This window comes from Trichomycterus rosablanca, chromosome 12 (genome assembly GCF_030014385.1).
Source record: "Trichomycterus rosablanca isolate fTriRos1 chromosome 12, fTriRos1.hap1, whole genome shotgun sequence".
Classification (NCBI taxonomy): domain Eukaryota; kingdom Metazoa; phylum Chordata; class Actinopteri; order Siluriformes; family Trichomycteridae; genus Trichomycterus; species Trichomycterus rosablanca.
The window spans coordinates 12,690,051-12,708,124 of NC_085999.1; the positions used below are offsets into that span (position 1 = coordinate 12,690,051).

Below are 18,074 nucleotides of genomic sequence, written 5' to 3' on the forward strand. Positions count from 1 at the left end.
GACTTTTCTCTCCTGTTTTTGATAGCTATAGGTTTAGGATTGTGTTTTTTTTTTTCTAATGCTTCATGTAGTTGTAGGTTTTGTTTATTGTTTTGGCCTGTGCTTACCCTGAAGCCTATACTGGTGTTGGAGTTTTTATTTGTATATGCTGTAAATAGCATTGTAAATAAATACTTAAACCTTGCTGAACTCTAAACCTTGTATGCTCTGCCCTTTATTTTCTATAAAGGAGAGTAGGGGTCATAACAGGTGTTTATGGTGGATGTTAATGGGTTGGTTGCACACTTGAGGAAGAAAAACTTCTTGTATCTAATAATAATAATAATAATAATATAGTTCCCCATTCTTCAGTGAATTAGGATAGTTTAGCATGAGTTTATTGAGATGTGGAAATAGAAAGTGTCAGGTGTTGTCATGTAATCCGTATTTTTGATTGTCTGCACTTGAGTGCTGTTATCAGCGCTGGTACTGATAGTGTCGCTGCAACGATATTTGGTTTATAAATATCTGAATGAAAACCACACTCTTAAAAAGTATTACAAATCAAGCCGTAAACCCATTTACATTACACTTGCTTGTCACTTTGCAGACATGCCCTAATGTGGTATTTACTTAACTGTGCTCGTTTCTGCTTTTAATTAAAACATTATAGACTCACTGGCTACGTTTCTACAGCTTTATTATACTGTTGTTAAAAGGAAAACTTAATCTGCCGCTGTTGTTCACCATGTAACTAAGAGATGCGTTTTGTGATTTGTTTTTATTTACATTTCCTTTCAATTTCATTACAGTCTGTTCTTAGGTACAATCAAATATTGTTATTATTGCTTTCATTGGCCTTTAAAAACCCATATCGATTCCACTTTTTTCCATGCTGGAATTGCTACACAGTTTGCACATAAAGCATCTTACACCTGATAGTCCAGGCTCCTCTTGATGTCTACAGCAGAGCACATTGCATTGTGTTTCAAAGATGGGTATGAAGATATACGAGGGTTCTTCGATAAGTTTCCGCACTTTTTTAAACTCTATGTGTTAAGAATTTGAAAAACAAACTACATCACTTTTCTGGCCAGTCCGGGTCCTTTCTGTGTGGAGTTTTGCACGTTCTCCACATGTCTGCGTGGATTGTTTTTTAGTCGAGCGTGTAGCCACTGATGCGCCGCTGCTTTCACATTATCATCACATGAAAATCTTCTTCCCCTTAAAGCTTCTTTGAGCGTCCAAAAAGGTGGAAATCAGATGGCGCTAAATCCAGACTGTAAGCTCTCCCTCAGTCTCTCAGACATGACTAATCACTGCTCCTCTCACCCTCACCGTTTTCAATGAAAATATAAAAGTGCAGAAACTTTTTGAAGATCCCTCATAGAACCAGCAAACTTCAACTATTCATGATGTACTTTTCATGATGCCCGATGGGTTGATGTTAATTATAAGTTATTGAATAAATAATGGCAGCTTTTTTATAATTGCTTTGTTTCCTGTTGTGCTTTCATCCTGCTAGGGAAGAGGAGGAGAGCCTGCGCAATAAAATCCGGGCGGATCATGAACGAGCGCTCCAGGAGGCCAAGGAGAAACTCCGCAAGTCCAAAGAGGAGCTGAGGGCGGAGATTCAGACCGAAAAGAACAAGGTGGCAAAAGACTTAAAAAAGAAGGATGGGCCAAAGCCTCTTCCTCCAGTACCCTTGCCTAAACTGGTGGGCATCAATGATGGAGACCCTGGAGACCCTGATGTTAAGGAGAAACGGGATAAGATCAGAGAGGTAAGAGGGAACCAGTGGAACTGGTGTATGTGTGGGTGGTGCGTTGGTGTGTGTACGTTTTCTTTTGTTGTTTTGTTTGTGTGTCATTGTTATAAAGCCATATAGATCAAAGGTGTACCAGTCGGCCAGAGAAGCCAGTAGTGTCTGTAGCAACAAAGGTTTCAGACAAAATTCTATTGTGATGTCAACCAGTAAAGTACCAGTGATTCCATTTCTCTGCCATCTGTCGGCAAGCGAAAATCAGGGCAAAATCGTGTAGTCAACTAGTCATAAGGAAAGCTTGTTACAATATACTATATCCACATAAAGCCTTTGCTTCCTTTCTTGCAATGCACTTCAATTCCTAATTTGGTTGTTGTTAGACCATGAAGAAGGAGGGATCTACCTTGCAGTCTGTACTCAATAACTAGATAGATAGATGCACTGTGGTTATCCCTATGAGAAAGTTTAGGTGCTACTACAGCGGACATCAGTAATGTACCACATTAAGTACGCCCACTCGTACATATTACACATTTACACAGTCCAGAGGACAACATGGTGTAAAAGGTCAGACAAATGGAAAAAAACAACATTAAACATTTATACCTAGAGATGTGTATGTGTCATGAAGGCTACGAAAGGGGCAATACTGCTGTTTATTAAAGCTCTGTTTAAATAATGTAAGCAGTTTGTATTGGGGCATCATCACAGAACACAACTTCGATATCAAATTCTGCTGGATCCCGGGCCACTGAGGAATTCCAGGAAATGAGAAAGCAGATCAGTTGGCAAGAAGAGAAACAGGAGAACGGATCATCAACCTCAAACTTCCAACAACAGACACCATGCCTCTAGTGAAACAATGTACAGTGTATCACAAAAGTGAGTACACCCCTCACATTTCTGCAGATATTTAAGTATATCTTTTCATGGGACAACACTGACAAAATGACACTTTGACACAATGAAAAGTAGTCTGTGTGCAGCTTATATAACAGTGTAAATTTATTCTTCCCTCAAAATAACTCAATATACAGCCATTAATGTCTAAACCACCGGCAACAAAAGTGAGTACACCCCTAAGAGACTACACCCCTAAATGTCCAAATTGAGCACTGCTTGTCATTTTCCCTCCAAAATGTCATGTGATTTGTTAGTGTTACTAGGTCTCAGGTGTGCATAGGGAGCAGGTGTGTTTAATTTAGTAGTACAGCTCTCACACTCTCTCATACTGGTCACTGAAAGTTCCAACATGGCACCTCATGGCAAAGAACTCTCTGAGGATCTTAAAAGACGAATTGTTGCGCTACATGAAGATGGCCAAGGCTACAAGACCCTGAAACTGAGCTGCAGCACAGTGGCCAAGATCATCCAGCGTTTTAAAAGAGCAGGGTCCACTCAGAACAGACCTCGCGTTGGTCGTCCAAAGAAGCTGAGTGCAAGTGCTCAGCGTCACATCCAACTGCTGTCTTTGAAAGATAGGCGCAGGAGTGCTGTCAGCATTGCTGCAGAGATTGAAAAGGTGGGGGGTCAGCCTGTCAGTGCTCAGACCATACGCCGCACACTACATCAAATTGGTCTGCATGGCTGTCACCCCAGAACGAAGCCTCTTCTGAAGTCTCTACACAAGAAAGCCCGCAAACAGTTTGCTGAAGACATGTCAACAAAGGACATGGATTACTGGAACCATGTCCTATGGTCTGATGAGACCAAGATTAATTTGTTTGGTTCAGATGGTCTGAAGCATGTGTGGCGGCAATCAGGTGAGGAGTACAAAAGATAAGTGTGTCATGCCTACAGTCAAGCATGGTGGTGGGAATGCCATGGTCTGGGGCTGCATGAGTGCAGCAGGTGTTGGGGAGTTACATTTCATTGAGGGACACATGAACTCCAATATGTACTGTGAAATACTGAAGCAGAGCATGATCCCCTCCCTCCGGAAACTGGGTCGCAGGGCAGTGTTCCAGCATGATAATGACCCCAAACACACCTCTAAGACGACCACTGCTTTATTGAAGAGGCTGAGGGTAAAGGTGATGGACTGGCCAAGCATGTCTCCAGACCTAAACCCAATAGAATATCTTTGGGGCATCCTCAAGCGGAAGGTGGAGGAGCGCAAAGTCTCGAATATCCGCCAGCTCCGTGATGTCGTCATGGAGGAGTGGAAAAGCATTCCAGTGGCAACCTGTGAAGCTCTGGTAAACTCCATGCCCAGGAGAGTTAAGGCAGTTCTGGGAAATAATGGTGGCCACACAAAATATTGACACTTCAGGAACTTTCACTAAGGGGTGTACTCACTTTTGTTGCCGGTGGTTTAGACATTAATGGCTGTATATTGAGTTATTTTGAGGGAAGAATAAATTTACACTGTTATATAAGCTGCACACAGACTACTTTTCATTGTGTCAAAGTGTCATTTTGTCAGTGTTGTCCCATGAAAAGATATACTTAAATATCTGCAGAAATGTGAGGGGTGTACTCACTTTTGTGATACACTGTATATATAACAAATGGCAGACAGAATGGAACACATTAACACAGAACAAACTTTATGAAATATGCCCTGACTTAAAAATCTACCAGAAATCATACCCAGATAAACATAAAGATCAAGTTATTTACTGCAGATGTTGCATTGGACACACCAGCCTTACACACTCCCACTTAATAAAAGGGGAGGATGCCCCGCAATGTGAATCCTGCCAATTACGCATCACAATTAAACACATATTGACTGAGTGCCCTAAATATCAAAGGGAAAGACAAAAATGATCCATAACCGGAACAATGAAAGACATTTTTAACCTTGGAAAAACAGAAAAACTTTTAAAATTCATTACAATTACTAAATTAGGAATATACATATAATATCAGAGACAACGTAACAGATACAAAACACCCACATAAACCTTTCCTGCCGTGAATGTAACTCACAAGAGTAAACACGGCGTTAAAAAGAAAATAAAAGAAAAAGAAAGTATTGGGGCATCATGGATCTGTAATATGAGAGTGTTTTAGGAAAGTGTTTAGACTGCCGGATGCACCTTGGCTTGTAACTTCATCTTCTATTTGAATCAGAAATATATATAATATATAATCAAATTTAATGCTGTTAATTCCAGTTTTGGGACACTTCGACTTTTCTGTTTGTATTTAGACTGGTACTCATGAATGTGCTCTTTCAGTGTGTTTGTTATTGTGGATGTAATGCTTCATTTGGTCTGACAGGTTGAGGGGGGGCAGTTGGACGCACAACTTGTAAGCATTCTCTGCTCTTTATTGAACGTAACTTGCAACACCAAGGGGGCAACACTTACAAATCATATTTGGGACTCTGGGCTGAGTCCCTCTGACTACCTGACTGGGTTCTTTTTGGGCATCCCTCTCAGGTTTTGTCCGTGGGTGGCATGGCAGCTTGTCTAGTCTGTCCCTGTGTTTACTGTGTTTGTCCCTGTGTTTACTAGTACATTTACATTTACATTTTCAGCATTTACCAGACGCTTTTATCCAAAGCGACTTACACAATGAGCAATTAAGGGTTAAGGTTGCTCAAGGACCCAACAGTGGCAACTTGGTGGTGGCGGGGCTTGAACCGGCAACCTTCTGTTTACTAGTCCAGTACCTTAACCACTGAGCTATCACTGGCCCCTAGTGATCATGTTACATAGAGTGTGGTCTTTCTGCTCCAGTAGTGTGGTCACCTGTCTTTTTTAAAAATTTTATTTCTGATACCTGCTTCGAGCATCTTCTAATGGTTTGATTAGGTCTCTTTTATTTCTTAGGTTTTTTTTTTTGCTTTGTTTATTTATTTAGTTTATTTATTGGCTTTTTGTGGATCCACAGTATTGCTCTGCCTTGTTTAAGTTTTCTACGAACGATCTTCAAGAAGTTTCCTCCTTTTTGGATGGCCAAAGAAGCTTTAAAGGGAAGATGATTTTCATGTGATGATGATGTGAAAGCAGGGGTGCATCAGTGGCTACACGCTCAACCAAAATCATTATTTGCTGATGGCATTAAAAAGTCGGTACGATGCTGGGGAAAATGCATCGGAAGGTGACGATGTAGATAAGTGAAGTCATTTGTATTTGAAATTGAGTTTTTTGAAGAATCTTTTTGAAGAACCCTCATAATTAAAGTGTTGCCAGGTGCTCAGCTGGTTCACATATAATGTGGCCCATCACTCTCCAAACAATTAGGTTAGAATGTTAATTATACATAATGTTCCTATGTTCTTGTGTCACGTCATCCTGATATTCATGCATTTCTACTCTTAAATGCTTTACCTTTGGTAAAACTAATATTCTCATAGTCACAAATAACACATTCTAAATGAAAATGAATGACACTTTCTTGTTGGTAACTTTTTTTTATTATTATTTATTTATTTTTTTAAATCTATTTTTTCCCACTCCCCCCCCCCCCAATTTTTCTCCCCTAATCTAGTCGTGTCTAATTACCCTGAAGGCGTCCTCTATACTGATTCAACCCCTTTTTCGCCACTGACTGAGGACACCACTCCACTGACTTGCGCCCCCTCTGGCACGCAGTCAGTACAGCTTGCATTTTTCACCCGCACAAGCAGAGTTCATACACTGATGGGATACACGGAGTTCATACACGGAGGGTCACACCCCCCTCAATGTTATTCCTCAGCCCTGTGCAGGCGCCATCAGTCAGCCAGCAGAAGCTGCAGTTGCACCAGTCATGAGGACCTATGCTCCGATGCTCCTATGCTCCGACTTGTACCCCTAACCCAAACATTGTTCATGCTGCCGCCCAACCCAGTCGGAAAGGTAGAGCTGAGATTCGATACGATGTATCCAGAACCCCAATTCTGGTGAGCTAGCGTACCTTGTTGGTAACTTGAGTTCTGTGGTCAGAAATGCTGGTTAACAGCTGGGCTTGATGACCAATAACATTTTTGATATTAGCAGTATAGAAACAGTCAGTATAGAAAAGTCTTTATATAGAAGACTCTGTAACAATGCAAACTGAATAAATAGAATGTAAATGCTGCTACTGTTGGCTATACCCAGGGGCAGACATAACCTTGTGTTACCAATTAGCAGGTTGTGTGTTTGAATCCCAGGTCTTTCATGCTACCAATGTACGACGTCATTCTCGGCTTGACTCGTCGTACAATGGCTTCCCGGGGACAAAACATCTCATTGTACTGTACACATGTATATGTATAAATGACAAAGACAGGGCAGTTGTAACTTAGTGGATTAGGTACTGGATTGGTAATTGAAAGGTTGCTGGTTCAAGCCCCATTACCGCCAGGTTGCCACTGTTGGGCTCTCAATTGCTTAGACAATATACTGTCACAGTATAAGTCACTTCGGATAACAGCATCTGCTAAATGTTGAAAATGTAAAATGCCCTGGATTATCGTCATTTCACTGCGACTTATTCGGTCGGCCTGTTACTAATGGTAACTGTAGAAACATCGTCATCTTCTGTTCTAAGGTTGAGAAGAACAGGAAGAAAGATTGTTATTGGTATCACCCTATGGGCATGCATGCTATTCAGCTGGATATTTATGCTTTTACATTTAAATCACCTGGGGAAGAGTTGTTTTGCTGCTCACTAGGACTTTTAAGGAGGACCGTCTCTGGGATTAATTAAAAGAATCTATGGAGGTTGTATTGCAGCTTTGCCACTTCAGTACCAACAGGATACCAACAGGACTTAGAAACTCGAGCTCATTAATGCGGGTGTTGGCACTGGTTTCGGCACTAGACTTAGCTTTCTTTTCTTACTTGTGGTTAAAAGTGAGGGCTAAATACTGCTGGTATATTGCTTGATAAAAATTAAATTGGCTTTTTCTTCAGTGTGCTATAATTGGCAGCAGACCAATAAAAAGTATAATATGAATGACGTCTTCTGATACTGCCGATACTGTCAGTATCGGTACAACCCCAGTCATTAGTGTATTGTTTAATTTATAATGAAATCATTATTATTTTAGCTCAACAGTGATTAACAGGTCATGTGTAGCTCTTGAGTGATATATAGGAAAATATAGAAACAGACTCCAGAGGGGAGTGTAAATGTAAAAACAGCTCAATAGAACCAATTATAGCCCTGCTGGTGGATAAATACCTGCTTGTGTTTCAGACGGCTGAATGAATTTGTGTTTTTTCTCTCAGGATATTTTTTCTGGTTTTGTTGTTGGACTAAATAAAAGGTACAATCAACAGTGTTTAAGTCAAAGCTCTTTTTAGAGAACTTGTTGAAGTTCTTTTTAAATTTAGACAGCTATCGACTTGCTCAAAGGAAAACTTTTCTCATCTTCCCAACTTTTCAGGCTCATATATTGGTAATAACCATTGATGTCGAGCACCAGCATCCAACCAATCAGGTATTATTGGCGTGTCATGAATTTCCATCTCGGAAAGCTTCTGTTCCGATAGATTTCATATGTATTAGCCTAGACAGAGGACAGACACTAAAGGTATTTGCTTGATTTGCTTGGACTTTGAAATTCAAAACAGGTGGCTTCAGATGGCTAAGATAACAATCACATACAGTGCTGTGAAAAAGTATTTGCCTCTTCTCAATTCATTCACTTTACAATTTGGTTTAGTTTTACTAAGCCACACACACATATTTCACCTGTCTGACCATGTAAATCAGGCTACAATCTACTGCTCTGAAATCCAGCAGTCTGGAATGTGGTATAAAGCCATTGTTCAGGCTCTGGGACTGAAGTGGATTACAGTGAGAGCCATTATCCACAATAGAGAAATCTTTGAACAGTTGTGAACCTTCCCAGGAGTGACCAGCCTGCCAAAATTTCACCAAGAACGCATCAATGGCTCATCCAGGATGGCATAAAAGAACCCAGGCAAACATCTAAAGGACTGCAGGCCTCACTTGTCACAGTTGAGGTCAATGTACTTGATTCCATAATAAGACAGACACTGGGTAAAATGGTATGAATTGTAGAGTTGCAAAGTGCAAACCACTGAGCGAAAAGAACACAAAGGCTTGTCTTGCATATAACCCCAACACTTTTGGGGTTATATTCTGTGGACTGATGAGTCAAAGGTGGAACTTTTTGGAAGACATGGGTTCTCCTACATCTTTTGTAAATCAACACCACATTCTACTACAGCAGATACCTGTCGAATACCTGTTTCTGTTAAAAACACAGACTGGATGTACTAAATACTCACAGAAACGACAATCTCTAGCAATACCAAAGACTATGACAAATCTTTAACCAAGCCAAATGAAAACAATCCTTAATTTCTTGATACAATTTTGTATTTAAGAAAGCATTTAAAGAAAAGCATATAAGAACAGCACTTGACAAGGATGATAAACTGCCATGAGAATGATCTACCCTTCCTGCCGTGAATAAAACCATGGTGTAAGCACAGCGTAAAGCAACTTAATGAATAAATAAATAAATCATACCAGCAGTCTAACACAGTGGTGGTAGTGTGATGGTCTGGGACTGCTCTGCCTCCTGGATGACTTGTCATAACTGATAGAATGAATTCTGCTCTCTATCAGAAAATCCTGGTAAAGAAAGTCCGCCCATTCATTCATAACCTAAAGCTCAAGCGCAGTTGGGTTAAGCAGCAGGACAATGATCTGAAGCCCACTAGCAAGTCTATCTCTGAATGGCTCATAAACAGTGAAGAGATCCTGTGGCAGGACCTTAAATGGGCAATTCATGCTTAAGAACCCCTCAATGTTGCCAAATGAAAAAAAATTATGTGCAAAGACAAGTGGGCCAAAATTTTGTGAACAGTGGTGAACCTTCCCAGTAGTAACTAGCCTGCTAAAATTTCACCAAGAATGCATCAATGGCTCATCCAGGAGGTCCTAAAGGAACCTAGATGAACATCTAAACTGCAGGCCTCACTCAACACAAAGGCTTGTCTTGCAATGATCTCCAAGACTTTGGGGGTTTTGGGCTGAGTCCTGACTTGAATCCCTTTGAGATGCTGTGGCAGGACCTTAAACGGGCAGTTCATGCTCGAAAACCCCACAATGTACCCAAATTAAAAGAAATTTATGTACTTTACATAGATGTAAAAGAATTATCACAAGTGCTTTCAAATGTTGGATTTCAGTCATTACTGCCAAGGCTGGCACAATCAGTTATTAGGTTTGAGAGGGATAAATCTTTATCTTTAATAAACGACATGATCATTTACAAGCTGGATTTTGTGTTCACTTGTGTTGCCTTTATCTTGTATTAAAATTAGAAGATCTGAACCACTGAAATGTGACAGATTAGCAGAAATGGAAGAAATTGGGTTAGCACTGTAGCTTCGGTTTTGCTCTGCTGATGCAATTATCCCTGCTTGAAATGAGATCCAGCCTTGTATGAAAGAATTGCTTGTGTGTGTTGGCCAGTGTGTGTTTACCATGTCTAAAAAATTTCAGGTTTCTCCCAGGAGGGTGAAAGAACAGATGTTATCAGATGGTAACAGGATCTCAGGCCATTTTTAGCCATAGTCTGTTAGGCTTTTTTGATGTCTAGTTATTTTTAACCTCTTATTATAGGTCACCAATGGGTTCTAAGCAAATTATGTGTACCCCGTTCTTTATTTCTTAGTAATCCGCTCTTGCTAATTGCTTTCCTTTCCGTATTTCTGCGTATACATTGTGTTGTGCATATATTTTCCTTCTGATTGTGGGTGGTAGTTGTTCTACAGAAGTTGCACAGTCATTCTCCTAACTGCCCAACGAGACCCCGGCTCTAACGACGCTGGATTGTCTGTTTGCAGATAAGATAATCCTACTCGTACAAAACACATCTGTGTGGGAGGAACCGAGGAACCACTGATTCGTTTATAAAATATACCTCCTTCAGTTTTAATGGAGGTCATCAGAAGGAACATCTGCAGTTCAGCACGGGATGTTGACATACAAACATGAACGCACACACAGAGCAGACAAGGGTGTGTGTCCTGTAGGGCAATCTCTCACACTGCGAAAACCACACAGCAGGGCCATCTGCTGCTCACCAAGGATCCTTAACCCTGCTCTGTGTGTGTGTGTTGTGTGTGTGTTGTGTGTGTGTTGTGTGTGTGTTGTGTGTGTGTGTGTGTGTGTGTGTGTGTGTGTGTGTGTGTGAGTGAGTGTGTCATCAGCATGTCTTGATGTCCATATTGATCTTGCAGCCAGATTTTGAACTCAAGGCTTTGTATGCATGTTTTGTTTACATGTGACTGAGACAGGGTACAGAGCGCTGTATGGCTGCTTCTTCAATTTGATTTTATTTTTCATTCCATTTTTATCAGGTGGTTAATAGAATGGAAAAATAAACTTTATGAAATTTGTCCAGACATTTCCCCCTAAATAAAAACAGCCAGAAAAACATATTGATCAGATGGTCTATACCAGATGCCGCATTGGACACACACTGAGAACACATTCATGTCGAGGAAACTCCTCAGTTTCTGTGATACCTGCCATACACCCATTTCAATCAAACATATATTAACTAAATGTTCTAAATACTTACAGCAGCGATAATCTATTGCAATACCTAAGACTATGAGAACTGAAATGAAAACAGTCCTTAAGTTTTTGGAAAATTGGTCTAAAAAGCGCTTGTAAAGAACAACACTTGACAAGGACTATAAACTGAAATCTGAACATTTTTATCAGCCGCTTTACCCTGATCTGGATTGTGTCATGTCTAGTTCCACCAGAACACTGGGCACAAGGCAGGAATATTCTGGACAGGAAACCAATTCATCACAGGGCTTTAGACATCCAATATCAGACATGGCCAATTGTCTGTGTGGACACCCGGTCAGTCGATTCGAACCTAGATCTCAGGGGTGGTGGGCTAGCATAATAGACCGCTGCACTACACAAGTACTCAATTTGATATGTGACTTCTAATGGTTTCGCATCTGATGGTAATAATGCAGAATGCAGTTTGTCAGTTAAAACTGCAAATTTTATGCAATTGTGATAGAAACCTGCAGGAATTCATCTAGCAGTACCGAAACGCAAGTCTTTTTTTTTATATCGGATGCCTAGGGCGGCATGCTGGCTCAGTGGGTAGCCGTATCGCGTCACAGCAAGAAGGTCCTGGGTTTGATTCTCAGGTGGGGCGGTCCAGGTCCTTTCCGTGTGGAGTTTGCATGTTCTCTCGTGTCTGTGTAGGTTTTCTCCGGGAGCTCCGGTGTCCTCCCACAGTCCAAAGACATGCAAGTGAGGTGAATTAGAGATACAAAATTGTCCATGTCTGTGTTTGACATTAAAGAAGAACTGATGAATCTTGTGTAACCAGTAACTACCGTTCCTGTCATGAATGTAACCAAAGTGTAAAACATGACATTAAAATCCTAATAAAAAAATGTAATAATAATGGATGGCTAAAGTTGTTAGATCAATCTGTAGCATATGATTGATTACTGAAAAGAAAAAATTCATTACACAAAGGTCCTGTCCCAAATGTTATTTGTGCCCTGTAGTGTTGACTTTGCTTAAAGTTGAGTTGAGACTTTCTTGAAACTGCAACAGTGAATCCTACCAACAGTTCAAACACAAAAAGTTTATGAAGTAAAAATATCAAATGTCACAAATACCGTAATTATAGATCATAAATAATCATACATCATAATTAGCTATAATCTATCTATCTATCTATCTATCTATCTATCTATCTATCTATCTATCTATCTATCTATCTATCTATCTATCTATCTATCTATCTATATACACGTACATACATTATATAATTGGTTTATGAGTGGTTATTTAAATATTAAAATGTATCCTAGAGGTTTGTTTAACTAATTTATGATTTTAATATTCCATATGTAATTTGCATTCATTCAAATATTGACTTCAGTGAAAGAAAGTATCTGAAGGACGTGTCTAGACAAGAGACGACAAGTGGTGTGCTGCTCCTTTCAAAAATTGTTTTTACATTCCACAACTACCAGTTGTAATACATTTAGAAACCTATTCGTATGAAGAACTAAAGAATGTTCTGAGCACACAGACATACATACATTAATACACACACTCACATACACACACTCACAACCCCCTGCACAGCTCTGTACAGAGTCTAAGTTGCTATAGTAACATCATAAACAAATCACAATTACTATTGAATGCATTTTAATTCACACCCACACACACACACACACAGATCATATTATACAAATCTGCATACATTCTGTTCTTTTGGTTGCACACGTATATTAGGGTTCACAACAGATCGTTTTGGTCTGCATACCTGATCTGGCACACTTTAACAGATTCCCTTCCTGTGTGCCGTCCTATTTTCACAGTGGCTAGACTGTTCAGCCATCCCCCAAATGATATAGCCAATCGTGTCTGTGTAGACGTTGTAGACGATAGCATCACTGGGTTGGAACCACAGGTCTAGGCGGTAGTGGTGTAACGTGTTTTACCACTGTGTCTCTGCGCGTGTGTATGTGTATTTATGTGTATACATGTTGATACATTGTATATTACCAGACGTTTAAGATGTGCGTGGATGAGAGAAAAGACACTGGTAGACTGTGGTTCTGTACTTGGTAAGATATTAACATCAGTTATCATATACAGTGGTACCTTGTAACTCAACGTCCTTTAAACTTAAAATCTTTGAAACTCAACGCCCTTCGTCGAGAAATTTTTAAGGGAAACTCAATGTTTCCATTAAACTCAACGTTTCCCTTAAACTTAACATGTTCAGTTTGTTTAAAAAAAAAATTATTTATTTAATTTCAATATAACAATGAACAGTTGCTTTGTTCAGGGCTCGGCTTGAGCGGTGCAGTAATAGGTCAAAAGTACGAATCAAAGTGCGAATATTAGACGAAACTGCATTTGTGTGGAATAACTGTCAGATTCACTCTGAAAGCGTCCACATGTATCTGTGTTTAGCTGGATTTTTCTCCTGTTTCACTTTTAAACTTGTGTTACAGCTCGAGGTTCTGATAAATTGTAAGAATCAGCTTATTTCTGTGTTTTTATATTAAATTTGTTATTTTCAAAAACAACCTTATTATTTTACATAAGTAAAGTAGAGATGCATGAGTACCGATACTGGTATCGGGTATCGGCCCAATACCGTGCTCATTAACTCGTACTCGCAAACGAGGCTCCGATACTAAACATCCGATACCGTGTGCCTAGTGCACGTTGCTGCGTTATGCCAAGTTCACACTACACGATTGTTGCCCTGTTTTCTGCTCGGCGGCTGGTCGGCGCTAGATTTGCCGGCTCGGGAGCAACTCGGCGTTCGCTCGGCGATCAAAACTCGACTCTCGATCGCTAAGTGTGAACTATCCAACAACTCGATCCGACCGGCTCGCCGACCGCTCGGCGACCGGATCGAGTTTTCTAGCACGTCAGATATCTGATCTGAGATGTGCGACTGGCAGTGAGTGACATGTCAAACAGCCAATGAGAACTCAGGATACGGTGTGAGGGGAAACGCAGGAGAGGAGTGTAAACAGGTGGGACAGGGGGATAATATAGTTTATATCAGAATACACCGGCACACACACACACGTTTTACAGTATTTCTGACCTGATCGTTCTCTACAAAACATAACAACATTGCAAAAATATTTATTAACCTCCAACTCACTACAGAACAATCCATGCTATTCGTGTTGCCAAATCCACTCAGATTCATTTATTTTTCTTCCTTGATTTCATCACGTCAGCGCACAAACACTTTGATCACTCGCTACTTGTTGACGTGCATTTTTGGACGTGGTATCATTAAACTTCTCGTCACTTCTCACGTGTGTTTTTGCTTAAAAAAAACGGTATTCTAAATAGGTATCGGTATCGGCAAGTACAAAAATACATGTACTTGTACTCGTACTCGGTTGGGAAAAAATGGTATCGATGCATCCCTAAAGTAAAGTATATGCAAGTCCAAGGGACCATGGAAAGCATGAACAGGTTTCCCAGACATCCTTATGGGAAAAATACCTTGAAACTCAACGCATTTTAAACTCAATGCCAGTCCCAGGACCAGTTGACGTTGAGTTGCAAGTTACCACTGTACCTTTCTCTTATTGGCTTGTCGATAAACAATGTGACTTGAAGTGGTCACACTTAAAGATTTTGGTCAAATTGTTTAAACTATTATTTTTAAGTAGATTTTTGTGTAGGAGTTGCATGTTCAATTAAAGTAAATATAGAACTATAATTAATAATAAACATCCATGCTTGTTTCTGATAAATTGAATAAAAATAACTCAATTAAATGCTTAAATCTTTATCGATGAGGATCTGAGATGAAGCCACACAGAGTTAAACATGTTTAATGAAGCAGAGTAAGCTGCAGTTTTGTATAAGTTCTGATGCAGTAATAAATGAGTTGCCTGTAATGTTCTGTTTGCTCTTTGGAAATAGAGCTGGATGGCCGCTGGCAGGTTGCACGTATGCATGCTCTGACACTAGTTGACAGAGAAGGTGGTGACCCTTTGTGTCCCTGGGATAAAGCAAGTCCTAGTTTAATCACTGACCATATGCCTAAAGGGGCAGCAAAAACAAGGACAGTACCATCGACACTGTCAAGGATGAAATGAAGTAAATAAGCAGGAAAAGGAAGGGAAGAACATTAGAGGCCACTTTGAGAACTTGTTAAATGTATTTAATAATGGCAGTGTATTTATACACTGACCAGGCATAACATTATGACATTTATGTAAAGTAAATAACAGTGATTATCTCTTCATTACGGCACCTGTTAGTGGGAGGGATATATTACACAGCAAGTGAACATTTTATCCTCAAAGTTGATGTGTAAGAAGCAGGAAAAATGGACGAGCGTAAGGATTTGAGTGAGTTTGACAAGGACCAAATTGTGATGGCTAGACGACTGGGTCAGAGCATCTCCAAAACTGCAGCTCTTGTGGGGTGTTCCCGGTCTGCAGTGGTCAGTATCTGTCAAAAGTGGTCCAAAGAAGGATCAGTGGTAAACCGGCGACAGGGTCATGGGCGGCCAAGGCTGAGCGAAGGCTGGCCCGTGTGGTCCCATCCAACAGATGAGCTACTGTAGCTCAAATTGCTGAAGGCAGCAAAAGGGGAACCAACACAATATTAGGAAGGTGGTCATAATGTTATGCCTGATCTGTGTAAATGTTTTTTCCATTAAGAATCTACTTTGACTCTCTTTATCCCTTTGTATGGGGGTGACACGGTGGCTCGGTGGTTAGCACTTGGTGGGTTCGATTTCCAGTGTGGAGTTTGCATGTTGTCTGTGTCTGCGTGGGTTTACTCCGGGTGCTCCGGTTTCCTCCCACAGTCCAAAGACATGCAGATGAGGTGAATTGGAGATACTAAATTGTTCATGACTGTGTTTGACATTAAAAACTTGAACTAATTAATCTTGTGTAACCAGTAACTGCCTGTCTTGTTATGAATGTAACCAAAGTGTGTAAAACATGACGTTAAATCCTAATAAATAAATAATAAATAAATAAATACCTTTGTATGGTATGTAGGATTTGAACCTTTTTCTTACATCCTGCCAGCCTGCAGAGTTGACTGTGTGAAGGTCATGTTTACGGCACTAATTCTTTCTTTGCTCCTCTTGCTCGTTATCTTTAGATCTGCCCTTGTGTTTTTCCTACACTCTCCAGGTAGAATACACTTGTACTATTGATCTATTTTTCGAGGACAAAACCACATTTGCTAAGGGAATCAGTTCACATTTAACTGGTTCACAAGCCAAGAAGAAAATACCTTATTAGATGTTATTAATGCGTGTCGTCAAAACTGAGGCTTTACAAAAGAAATCATCTTACCAGATACAGTAAAATCTTTAAGCGTACACATCATCATCAAGACAGTCAAATAACAAATACACTCATCAGCCTTAACATTAAAACCACCTCCTTGTTTCTACACACACTTTGTAGTTCTACAATTACTGACTGTAGTCCATCTATTTCTCTACATACTTTTTAGCCTGCTTTTACTCTGTTCTTCAATGGTCAGGACCCCCACAGGACCACTACAGAGCAGGTATTACTTGGGTGGTGGATCATTCTCAGCACTGCAGTGACACTGACATGGTGGTGGTATGTTAGTGTGTGTTGTGCTGGTATGAGTGGATAAGACACAGCAGCGCTGCTGGAGTTTTTAAACACCTCACTGTCACTGCTGGACTGAGAATAGTCCACCAACCAAAAATATCTAGCCAACAGCACCCCATCTAGAAGATGACCAGCGATATCTCAGTGGTTAAGGTACTGGACTAGTAAACAGAAGGTTGCCGGTTCAAGCCCCGCCACCACCAAGTTGCCACTGTTGGGTCCCTGAGCAAGGCCCTTAACCCTCAATTGCTCATCGTGTTCCGCTCACTGTGTAAGTCGCTTTGGATAAAAGCGTCTGCTATGCTGAAAATGTAAATGACCAACTCAAACAGCAGCAATAGATGAGCGATCGTCTCTGACTTTACATCTACAAGGTGGACCAACTAGGTAGGAGTGTCTAATAGAGTGGACAGTGAGTGGACACGGTATTCAAAAACTCCAGCAGCGCTGCTGTGTCTGATCCACTCATACCAGCACAACACACACTAACACACCACCACCATGTAAGTGTCACTGCAGTGCTGAGAATGATCCAAAATAATACCTGCTCTGTTGTGATCCTGTGGGGGTCCTGACCATTAAAGAACAGGGTGAAAGCAGGCTAAAAAGGTATGTAGAGAAACAGATGGACTACAGTCAGTAATTGTAGAACTACAAAGTGCTCCTATATGGTGAGTGGAGCTGATAAAATGGACAGTGTGTATAGAAAACAGGAGGTGGTTTTAATGTTATGGCTGATTGGTGTAAGTGGTTATTTTAATATTAAAATGCATTCTAGTGTTTGTTTAACTAATGTATGATTTTAATATTCCATATGTAATTTGCATTCATTCAAATATTGGCTTCACTGCAAGAAAGTATTTGAAGGACGTAGCCAATGAAAAGACAATTTAAGTGATGTGCTACACCTTCCACAAAATAGTTTTTACATTTTACATCGAGCAGAGTTGTAATGAAATCAGAAACCAATTAGTATGAAGAACTAGAGAACGATCTGTGGACACACACACAATTCCCTTCACTGCTCTGTACATTGTAAACAAATCACAATTACTATACTGTACAATGCGTTTCCTTTTACACACACACACAGGTCAGACTATACAAATCTACACCAATCAGGCATAACATCATGACCACCTTCCGAATATTGTGTTGGTCTCACTTTTGCTGCCAAACAGCCCTGACCCATCGAGGCATGGACTCCACTAGACCCCTGAAGGTGTGCTGTGGTATATGGCACCAAGATGTTAGCTGCAGATCCTTTAAC

The 18,074-nt window shown here is 40.4% G+C and overlaps 1 protein-coding gene across 1 annotated transcript in view; it reads left to right on the top strand.

The window, feature by feature from the left end:
- Positions 1-18,074, top strand: part of man1a2 (mannosidase, alpha, class 1A, member 2) — a 116,521-nt gene that overhangs the window by 25,453 nt on the left and 72,994 nt on the right. The window contains exon 3 of the mRNA XM_063005464.1: positions 1,505-1,763. Within this exon, the coding sequence (XP_062861534.1) occupies positions 1,505-1,763 (259 nt within the window). The remainder of the gene's footprint in view (positions 1-1,504; positions 1,764-18,074) is intronic.